Source organism: Mercenaria mercenaria, unplaced genomic scaffold (assembly GCF_021730395.1).
Source record: "Mercenaria mercenaria strain notata unplaced genomic scaffold, MADL_Memer_1 contig_2820, whole genome shotgun sequence".
NCBI lineage: Eukaryota > Metazoa > Mollusca > Bivalvia > Venerida > Veneridae > Mercenaria > Mercenaria mercenaria.
The window spans coordinates 19,329-31,617 of record NW_026460903.1 but is presented as its reverse complement, the minus strand read 5'-3'; the positions used below and the strand labels follow the sequence as shown (position 1 = coordinate 31,617).

The 12,289-nt window shown below is 37.0% G+C and overlaps 1 protein-coding gene across 1 annotated transcript in view; it reads left to right on the top strand.

Moving 5' to 3' along the window:
• The window catches only part of LOC128552461 (protein mono-ADP-ribosyltransferase PARP14-like), a gene marked incomplete at its 3' end in the record, with an annotated part of 40,280 nt that overhangs the window by 13,097 nt on the left and 14,894 nt on the right, over window positions 1-12,289 (top strand). Inside the window, exon 4 of the mRNA XM_053533500.1 lies at window positions 765-1,013. Coding sequence (XP_053389475.1) covers window positions 765-1,013 — 249 coding nt within the window. The remainder of the gene's footprint in view (window positions 1-764; window positions 1,014-12,289) is intronic.

Here is a 12,289-nt window from a genome sequence, read left to right as displayed (position 1 = left end):
ATAGATCACCATGATAAAATTGAATAATCGTAATTTTAATTTCGATTATGAAATTATTGAATAATACAGTTACTGTAGTTAAAGCCATGTTTATTTAAGACATAATATATCTCATTTAGTGATTTGTCGCTGAATAAATCATAGTTTGGAGTTCAGATGCGAAGGAAATTTCACGCTGGCGCAGCCCGAGTAATATAATGATTTGCATCTGAATGACAAACAATGATTTTATTCAAGAGCAGATTACTAAATGAGATTTACTATTTCGATTCTAACACGTTACCAAGGATTTTAAAGTACATCCTTGACAACATTCATTAAATATTTGCCAGTTTTCAACTGGTTTCTTTTCCAGCGTGCCGCTTTGCCATTTGACGCTATGACGTAATAATAGTGACGTCAGAAAAATGAATTGTGGTATAATAACTCACTGCTTTCAGGCTTCTTTGTTTATAGGAAACAAATCTTCTATTTATGTACATGTCATCTACACAAATTGGGATCTTCGTATGTTGAGTGGTTGTAGAAGAGGCTGTGGTGATGTCCCTCTTTGCCTCCCGCAATATTAGATTGTATGAAGATCTAGTTGCAACAAGCCTTAAAACTTGCTTTCAGTAGTGATAGGATGGAAAACACAAGATTTGAAATTGTGATGGACTCTTTTAATTTTGCATATTTTAGAAATATCAGATATATCCAGATTATTCAGATATTATGATAGTCTAAAATTCGGTTTATGCTGAGATATAGTTATGCATTTTCAGATGCAGAAAGCATTGTCAGGAAAGGCCATCACCAAGTTGAAGGTAAAGAGTTGAGTGTTTCTCTGTATACACCACCTATACCACCACCATCTTATGAGAACAAGATTGTGATCAAAGGGTTAAAGCCAACTACAACTCAAGACTGTTTGTTCAACTTCATAGAGGCAAAATCAGGATGTATTCCAGAGACCATAGACTATCATGCAGAACAAGAAGATGTTGTCATGGTTACCTTTTCTGAAAATCCAGGTTTGGTTTTTAAGTTGGTCACTTGAACAAAAAGCTGAATGTTACCATGAATTTCTTTAATATATAAAGATATTAAGTAAGCAGGTTTAAGAAACATACATGTAGAACATATCCTAGATTGCAGAAAGTCTAAGTAAGAGAATGGTGTGTATTAAGACAGTAAAATGTTGAAAGTTACATAACCTTGGTGATCTTTTAGGATTGTTGGATATTCATTGTATGTCATACACAGTTCTTTTAAAGCACACCTCCAAAGCCACCATGCCATGTCAGGCAAACTTTTCTGGAATGTTTCTTATTTTGTCTTAATTGCATTCATCCATGCAGAATACTGTTTGCAGTGGCAGCCAAGAGAAGAAATAGTAATATACTATTTTGGAAATATTCCTAAGGAGATGCCCTGCCAAAGTTCTGAACAACATTTAATTGTATTTAAAGTAATTGCTGCCCAGCCGAAGTGGAGTGGGGAGGAAGGAGAGAAGGGGGTTTTGTTACAGGGCTTTAGCAGAAAATTTGAAAGTCTTTTCAGAAAATATTGTCCTGATTTTAAAATAATTATACAGAAACATTGCAGGAGGGATGGAATTCAAACTTAAAACATGTTTCACATCAGCACCCACATTATTTTACTATAGGGCCATAATTGTGGCACCAATATTTCATGAATTATGCTCCCTTTTTTAGCTCACCTGTCACATAGTGACAAGGTGAGCTTCTGTGATCACCCGTCGTGCGTGTGTCCGTGCGTCCGTGCATGCGTCCGTCTGTCAACAATTTCTTGTCTGCACAATAGTGGTTTCATTTATGATTTTATTTTAACCAAACTTGCATACAACTTGTATCACCATAAGATCACAGTTCCTTTCTTAACTGGCCAGATTTTTTTTACCAAACTGGCACACAACTTGTATCACCATGAGGTCTTGGTTCCTTTCTTGAACTGGTCAGATTCCATTATGGGTTCCAGAGTTATGGTCCCTGAAAGGGCCAGAATTAGCTATTTTGACCTTGTCTGCACAATAGCAGCTTCATTTATGATTTTATTTTAACCAAACTTGCACACAACTTGTATCACCATAAGATCTCGGTTCCTTTCTTGAACTGGTGAGATTCCTTTATGGGTTCCAGAGTGATGGCCCCTGAAAGGGCCAGAATTAGCTATTTTGACCTTGTCTGCACAATATCAGCTTCATTTATGATTTGAATTTAATCAAACTTGCGCAAAACTTGTGTCACCATAAGATCTCGGTTCCTGACTTGAACCAGCCAAATCTCTGAATGGGTTCCAGAGTTATGGCCCTTGAAAGGGCCAAAATTAGCTATTTTGACTTTGTCTGCACAATAGCAGCTTCATTTATGATTTGATTTTAACCAAACTTGCACACAACTTGTATCACCGCAAGATCTTGCTTCCTTTCTTCAACTGGCCGGATTCCATCACGGGTTCCAGAGTTATGGCCCCTTAAAGGTCCAAAATTTGCTATTTTGGCTTTTGCAGCCATATAGAGACTTTATTTATGGTTTTATTTGATACAAACTTCCAAAATATCTTCAACAACAATATATCTTGGATTCCATGACAAATCAGATCCAGTCATAGGTTCCAGAGTTATTTTATATCTGATTACCTCCCCTGATTGGAATCAAAATGGATTTATATCAGTAAGTACTTACAGGACTTATTTGAAATTTCATTATTGTTATTAGTTGGACTGAGACAATCAGGGTAGATAACTATGGACTGATTTTATGTCAAATTACCTCCCTTTATTTCATATTAAAATTGTTAATCTCCATACTTACTGAAGATACTGATCTGAAATTTCATTTATGTCAAGAGATTTATTTGGCAGATCCTTCTTTTGTCCACTTACAATATTTTTTTAATTACTTCTTTTACGTTACTATAAATAGCTTATTTTTAGTCACTTTTTTATTATTGGCTGTAGGGAAAACAAAAGACCAGTTTTCTGTGGTACAACATGGATGGTACCTCCAATTTTTAGGTGTATTTTAACATATCTATACCTTGTAAGATTTTTTTTTGTTTTTGGTTAAATTTCTTCCCATTGTTGTTTCTGTCTTTTTGACTTAGATATTTTTTCTGAAGACCTTCTTGTCCTCAAGTGCAATGATAACAGGTGAGCGATATAGGGCCATCATGGCCCTCTTGTATATAAAATTCATGTTAAAGTTTTGATGCACTTTCACTCGGTAACTGTTATTACCAAACAGATTTGATTCAAACTGTAAACAGTTGTTCCACATCATCATTCACTTAATATGACACAAAGGTCATAACTCTTGCACCAATATTTCATGAATTATGTCCCCTTTTTACTTAGAACTTCAGGTCAATGTTGATGCTCTTTCACGATATCTTTGTTATTACTTAATGAATTTAATTCAAACTTAAAATAGTTCTTCCACTACATTGTCCTCGTCATATTACACAAAGTCTACGATTCTGCCACAAGTATGAATTATGTCCTTATTACTAAGAATTTTAGTTAAGTTTTGTTTCTTCTATTATAACTCAACAGATTTGATTCAAACTTAAAACAGTTTTTGCACATCTTCCCCCGCATCATGTGACACAAGGTTCTTTGACTTTGCCCCCTTTTTAATAGCTCACCTGAGCACAAAGTGCTCAAGGTGAGCTTTTGTGATCGCCCTGTGTCCGTCGTCCATTCATTGTCGTCAACAATTTGACTGTTAACACTCTAGAGGTCACAATTTTGGCCTAGTATTAAAGAAACTTGGTCAGAATGTTACCCTCAATAAAATCTTGGACAAGTTCGATATTGGGCCATCTGGGGTTAAAAACTAGGTCACCAGGTCAAATCAAAGGAAAAGCTTGTTAACACTTAAACTTGTCAGAATGTTACCGTCAAGAAAATCTTGGACAAGCTCGATATTGGGTTATCTGGGGTCAAAAACTAGGTCACCAGGTCAAATCAAAGGAAAAGCTGACACTACACACTGTAGAGGCCACATTTATGACTGTATCTTCATGAAACTTGGTCAGAATGTTAATCATGATGATCTCAAAGTCTAGTTTGAATCTGGGTCATGTAGGGTTAAAAACTAGGTCACCAGGTAAAATTAAAGGAAAAGCTAGTTAACACTCTAGAGGCCACCTTTATAATCATATCTTAATGAAATTTGGTCAGAATGTTAATCTTGATGATCTATAGGTCAAGTTTAAATGTGGGTTAGGTGGGGTCAAAAACTAGGTCACCGGGTCAAATCAAAGGAAAAACTTGTTAACACTCTAGAGGCCACATTTATGACTGTGTTTCATGAAACGTTGTCAAAATGTTAAACTTGATGATCTTTAGGACAAGTTGGAATCTGGGTCATGTCGGGTCAAAAACTTAGTCACCAGGTCAGATCAAAGGAAAAGCTAGTAAACATTTTAGAGGCCACATTTATGACCATATCTTAATGAAACTTGGTCAGAATGTTAATCTTGATGATCTCTAGGTCAAGTTTAAATGTGGGTCAGGTGGGGTCAAAAACTAGGTCACCAGGTCAAATCAAAGGAAAAGCTTGTTAACACTTAAACTTGTCAGAATGTTACCGTCAAGAAAATCTTGGACAAGCTCGATATTGGGTTATCTGGGGTCAAAAACTAGGTCACCAGGTCAAATCAAAGGAAAAGCTGACACTACACACTGTAGAGGCCACATTTATGACTGTATCTTCATGAAACTTGGTCAGAATGTTAATCATGATGATCTCAAAGTCTAGTTTGAATCTGGGTCATGTAGGGTTAAAAACTAGGTCACCAGGTAAAATTAAAGGAAAAGCTAGTTAACACTCTAGAGGCCACCTTTATAATCATATCTTAATGAAATTTGGTCAGAATGTTAATCTTGATGATCTATAGGTCAAGTTTAAATGTGGGTCAGGTGGGGTCAAAAACTAGGTCACCGGGTCAAATCAAAGGAAAAACTTGTTAACACTCTAGAGGCCACATTTATGACTGTTTCTTTATTAAACTTGGTCGGAATGTTAATCTTGATGATCTTCAGGTCAAGTTCGAATATGGGTCATGTGGGGTCAAAAACTAGGCCACCGGGTCAAATCAAAGGAAAAGTTATTTAACACTTTAGAGGCCACATTTATGACCATATCTAAATGAAAATATCTTAATGATCTTTAGGTCAGTAGGTCAGGTGAGCGATACAAGGCCTTCATGGCCCTCTTGTTAGAATTTAAGTTCAAGCTGCGATGCACTTTTGCTCTATCTTAGGTATTACTAAATAGATTTTATTCAAACTTGAAATAGTTGTTCCACATTATTAGTTATATGATATGACACATGGTGCATTACATTTGCAGAAACTTTTCATGAATTATGCCCCTTTTATACTTGTATAATTTTGATAAACATTATCTCTATCTCTGTTATTACCAAATACATTTGGCATTGACTTAAGGTGATTTGATACTGAGTTGTTACCCTTTGATTATGTATACTATTGTACAGTTCTTATCTAGAGTATTTCTCAGCAACCAGTAATTATACCCCCACAAAACGAAGTTTTTGGGGGGGCGGGTATATAGGAGTGAGTTTGTCAGTCGGTCATTCTATCGATGGTTTTCATGGTTTCCTGATGATAGCGCATGAAAGGCTTGACCGATTGAAATAATTTTTGGTACTCAGTTGTAACATCATCAAATACAGGTCATGTTTGACTTTGGGGTTAGTAGATCAAAGGTCAAGGTCACAGTGACCCTGAACAGTTAAACAGTTTCCAGATGATATCTTGACAACACTTGGGCCTAGATCATAGATTTTGGTACACAGGTGTAACATCATGAAATACAGGTAAAGTTTGACTTTTAGGTCAGTAGGTCAAAGGTCAACGTCGTAGTGACTCAGAACAGTTAAATGGTGCCCGGATGATAACTTGAGAATGCTTGGGTCTAGGATCATAATTTTTTGTACACAGGTGTAACATGATAAAATACAGGTCAAGTTCAACTTTGAGGTTAGTAGGTCAAAGGACAAGGTCACAATGACATGAAACAGTTAAGTGGTTTCCAGATATTAACTCGAGAACGATTGGGCCTAGGATCATTAAAATTGATAGGGAGGTTGGTTATGACCAGCAGATGACCCTAATGATTTTGAGGTCAGTAGGTCACAGGCCAGGGTCACAGTGACCCGGAACATTTAAAATGATTTTCTGACAATAAGTTCAGAATGCTTTGGAATAGGATCACGAAATTTATAGGGAGGTTGGTCATGACCAGCAGATGACCCCTATTGATTTACAGTCCCAAGGGTCGAAGATCGTAGTGACCCAGAACATTTCCGGACAATAACTTGAGAAGGCTTGGGCTGAGGATCATGAAACTTTATAGGAGGTTGATCATGACCAGCAGATGACCTGTATTGATTTTGAGGTCAGTAGGTCAAAGGTCAAGCAAGTTCGGATTTGACATTGGCTTAGTTCTTTGACAAGGCCATATTTTGGGGGTATAATTCGTCACTCCTGTGACAACTGGAATTTAGCAAGATTTCATAAGACGTTTTACTATGAAGAGAAGATACACATTTTGTCTTTGTGTCATGGTTGCTTGATTTTAACCGAGTTTTTGCCCTTTGATTATTCATTAGTAGTATAATATAGTGCAATTTTTGTCTGCAGTATTTATCAGCAACTACTGATGAGAATTTTGGCCATACTTCTTTGGAGGCTTTACTGTCAAGAGGAGATGCACATTATTTCTTTGTGTTCTGGTCAGATGAAATTTCACCAAGCGTTTGCCCTTTGATTATTCAACTGTAGTATACTATAGTATTGGTTGGAGTTTAGCTAAACTTCTATAGGAAGTTCCACTATTAAAAGGAGATGCACACTATATTTTGCTGTTTTGGTCAGATTATTATGTCTCCACAAACTTAGAGTATATAAGTGTGAGCTTGTGGTTCTGTCTGTCTGTCGTTTTGACTGTTGGTTTTTGTCAAACCTGATTGCGGATGCGAAGACATAGTTGTCCAAATGGCTGTTCAGTGTATGTGTGTGATTGAGTCCTTGTGTGCATCTGTTCGAATTTGTTTGTCATGATCATAACTTTGACATACATGTAGCAATCTTGTTTATGTTTGACATGAATGATAACCTCAGTGAGGCAGAGTGTCATGCACAAACTCCAGGATCCTATTTCAGAGGTCAAGGTCACAGTTTTATGTCAAACTTTGACATGCATGTAGGAATGTTGTTTATATTTGGCATGAATGTTAACCCCGGTGAGATGGAGAGTCATATGCAAACCCCAGGTTCCTATCTCAAAGGTCAAGGTCACAGTTGGAGGCAAAATGTCATGTCAGATCTTTTCCGGCCAGTAACTTTGACAAACTTTGAGGAATCTTGTTTATATTTGTCATGAATGTATAACTCAGCACGACGGACTCTACCTCAAAGATCAAGATCACAGTTAGGAGTCAAAGGGCGGGCTCAACATGTTGCTCGTTGGCATCTAGTCATGGTTTCTGGATAATAACTCATGAAAGGCTTGACAGATTTAAATAAGTTTTGGTACACTGATGTGACATCATAAAAAACAGGCCACATTAGACTTTGGCTACTAACCACCAATTTTTTTACTGAGTTACGGCCCCTTTCCAACTTCAGATTTGCCAAACTATTGGTTTTCGGAAAATAACTCAAGAAAGGCTTGACTGATTTAAATAATTTTTGGTACACAGATGTAACATCATAAAATGCAGCTCAAGTTTGACTTTGGCTACAAACCACTATTTTTAGCTCACCTGTCACATAGTGACAAGGTGAGCTTTTGTGATCACCCATCGTCCGTCATCCCTCGTCAGTCCGTCCGTGCGTCCGTCCATCAACAATTTCTTGTCTGCATGATAGTGGTTTCATTTATGATTTTATTTTAACCAAACTTGCACACAACTTGTATCACCATAAGATCTTGGTTTATTTGTTGAATTGGCCAGATACCGTTATGGGTTCTAGAGTTATGGCCCCTGAAAGGGCCAGAATTAGCTATTTTGACCTTGTCTGCACAATAGCAGCTTCATTTATGATTTAAATTTAATCAAACTTGCACAAAAGTTGTGTCACCATAAGATTTCAATTCCTTTCTTGAACCGGCCAGATCCCGTAATGGGTTCCAGAGTTATGGCCCCTGAAAGGGCCAAAATTAGCTATTTTGACCTTGTCTGCATAAAAGCAGCTTCATTTATAATTTTATTAGCTCACCTATCACATAGTGACAAGGTGAGCTTTTGTGATCACCCTTTTTCCGTTGTCAGTCCGTCTGTGCGTCCGTGCGTCTCGTGCGTCCCGTGCGTCCGTGCGTCAACAATTTCTTGTCTGCACGATAGTGGTTTCATTTATGATTTTATTTTAACCAAACTTGCACACAACTTGTTTCACCATAAGATCTCGGTTCATTTCTTGAACTGACCAGATCCCATTATAGTGTCCAGAGTTATGGCACCTGAAAGGGCCAAAATTAGCTATTTTGACCTTGTCTGCACAATATCAGCTTTATTTATGATTTGATTTTTACCAAACTGGCACACAACTTGTATCACCATAAGATCTTGGTTCCTTTCTTGAACTGGTCAGATTCCGTTATGGGTTCTAGAGTTATGGCCCCTGAAAAGGCCAGAATTAGCTATTTTGACCTTGTCTGCACAATAGCAGCTTCATTTATGATTTTATTTTAACCAAACTTGCACAAAACTTGTAACACCATAACATCTTGGTTCCTTTCTTGAACTGGCCGGATTCCTTTATGGTTTCCAGAGTTATGGCCCCTGAAAGGGCCAGAATTAGCTATTTTGACCTTGTCTGCACAATAGCAGCTTCATTTATGATTTGAATTTAATCAAACTTGCACAAAACTTGTGTCACTTGTGATTCCATGACAAATCAGATCCATTCGTAGGTTCCAGAGCTATTTTATATCTGATTACCTCCCCTGATTGTAAATTAGCTATTTTGACCTTGTCTGCAAAATATCAGCTTTATTTATGATTTGATTTTTGATCAAACTTGCACACAACTTGTATCACCACAAGATCTTGGATCCTTTCTTGAACTGGCCAGATTTCATCATTGGGTCCAGAGTTATGGCCCCTTAAAGAACATTTGCTGTTTTGGCTTTTGCAACCATATAGAGACTTCATTTATGGTTTGATTTGATACAAACTTCCAAAATGTCTTCAACAACAATAAATCTTGGATTCTATGACGAATCTGTCAGATGCAATCGTAGGTTCCAGAGTTATTTTATATCTGATTACCTCCCCTGATTGTAATCAAAATGGATTTATATCAGTAAGTTCTTATAAGACTTATTTGAAATTTCATTATTGTCATTAGTTGGACTGAGCCAATGAGGGTAGATAACTATGGACTGATTTTATATCAAATTACCTCCCTTTATTTCAAATTAAAATGGGTATATCTCCGTTACTAATGAAGATACTGATCTTAAATTTCATTTATGTCAACAGATTTATTTGGCAGATCGTTCTTTTGTTCACTTACAATATTTTTTTTCAATTACTTCCCTTTTAAGTTACTATAAATATCTTCTTTTTAGTAACTTCTTTGTTATTGGCTATAGGGAAAAACCGAGACCACTTTACTGTGGTACAACATGGATGGTACCTCCACTTTTAGGTGTATTTTGACATATCTGTACCTTGTAAGATTTTTTTTTCTTTTTGGTTAAATTTCTTCCCTTTGTTGTTCCTGTCCTTTGGAGTTAGATATTTTTTTCTGAGGACCATCTTGTCCTCAAGTGCAATGATAACAGGTGAGCGATATAGGGCCATCATGGCCCTCTTGTTTTAATCAAACTTGCACACAACTTGTATCACCACAAGATCTTGATTCCTTTCTTCAACTGGCCAGATTCCATTATGGGTTCCAGAGTTATGGCCCCTGATAGGGCCAGAATTGGCTATTTTGACCTTGTCTGCACAATAGCAGCTTCATTTATGATTTGAATTCAATCAGACTTGCACAATCTTGTGTCACCATAAGATCTTGGTTCCTTTCTTGAACCGGCCAGATCCCATAATGGGTTTCAGAGTTACGGCTCATGAAAGGGCCAAAATTAGCTATTTTGACCTTGTCTGCAAAATATCAGCTTTATTTATGATTTGATTTTTGATCAAACTTGCACACAACTTGTATCACCACAAGATCTTGGATCCTTTCTTGAACTGGCCAGATTCCATCATTGGGTCCAGAGTTATGGCCCCTTAAAGGTCCAACATTTGCTATTTTGGCTTTTGCAACCATATAGAGACTTCATTTATGGTTTGATTTGATACAAACTTCCAAAATGTCTTCAACAACAATAAATCTTGGATTCTATGACGAATCTGTCAGATGCAATCGTAGGTTCCAGAGTTATTTTATATCTGATTACCTCCCCTGATTGTAATCAAAATGGATTTATATCAGTAAGTACTTATAAGACTTATTTGAAATTTCATTATTGCCATTAGTTGGACTGAGACAATCGGGGTAGATAACTATGGACTGATTTTATATCAGATTACCTCCCTTTATTTCAAACTAAAATGGGTAATCTCCCTAACTAAATTAAATGAAGATACTGATCTGAAATTCCATTTATGTCAACAGGGACAATCAGGGAAGATACATATTGACTGAATTTATGACAAATTACCTCCCTTTACTTTTTATCTAAATGAATACACCTTAGCAGCTTCTAGTGAGATTGGTTTGAAACGTTATTTGTGTCTTCCATGGTAAGAAATAGTCATATAAGATAACTCTTGATTGAACGTTTATCGTTATGAATACTTTACTAATATATTGTTGTATAGGCTTGTACTCTGTATCTTCTACATGCATATACCAATGCATGATTACCTCCCCTGATTTTAATAAAAATGGATTTATCTCAGTAAATACTTCTAGAACTCATTTGAAATTTCATTATTGTCTTTAGTTGGACTGAGGCAATCAGGGTAGATAGCTATGGACTGATTTTATGTCAAATTACCTCCCTTCGTTTCAAATTAAAATAGGTGTATCTCAGTAACCAATGAAGATACTGATTTGAAAGGTCATTTGTGCCATCAGATGGACTCGGACAATCAGAGTAGATAACTTTTGACTGAATTTATGACACATTACCTCCCTTTATTTTATGTAAACGAATATATCTCAGCAGCATCTAATGAGATTGGTTTTAAATGTTATTTAAGTCTTCCAGGGTAAGGAATAGTCATGTTAGTACAAAAATGCAGCATTTGAGCCTAGGACCCTCAAACTTGGTATGGAAATTGGCCCTGACTAGGTCAAAAGGGACTGTTACAAGAAAATGTTTATTCTGATGATATTTAATGTGTATGCCTATGTGCTTTATGTCAAAACTTGATCATATCATTTTGAGCAATGGTACTCAGGAGAGCGATACAGGGCCATCATGGCCCTCTTGTTTAGCTCACCTGTCAGGTAGTGACAGGGTGAGCCGTTGTGATCACCCTTCATCTGTCGTCCATCATCAGTCTGTGCTTGCGTGCGTCCATCCACAATTTCCTTGTGAACACGATACAGACCACATTTTTAGCTCACCTGTCACATAGTGACAGGGTGAGCTTTTGTGATCGCCCTTCGTCCGTCCGTCCACAATTTATTGTGAACACGATAGAGACCACATTTTGCAAGCAATTTTGATCAAACTTGTACAAAATTTGTATTGGAATAATATCTCGGTTCCTTTCGAAAACTGGCCAGATCCAGTCATGGGTTCTAGAGTTATAGCTCCTTAAAGGGCTAGAATTTGCTATTGTGCGTGCGTCAACAATTTCTTGTCTGCACGATATTGGTTTCATTTATAATTTTATTTTAACCAAACTTGCACACAACTTGTATCACCATAAGATCTTGGTTTCTTTCTTGAACTGGCCAGATCCCGTTATGGGTTCCAGAGTTATGGCCCCTGAAAGGGCCAGAATTTGCTATTTTGACCTTGTCTGCACAATAGCAGCTTTATTATCTGATTTTTACCAAACTTGCGCAAAACTTGTATCACCATAAGATCTTGGTTCCTTTCTTCAACTGGCCAGATTCCATTATGGGTTCCAGAGTTATGGCCCCTGCTAGGGCCAGAATTAGCTATTTTGACCTTGTCTGCGCAATAGCAGCTTTATTTATGATCTGATTTTAACCGAACTTGCACACAACTTGTATCACTACAAGATCTTGGTTCCTTTCTTGAATAGGCCATATTCCATT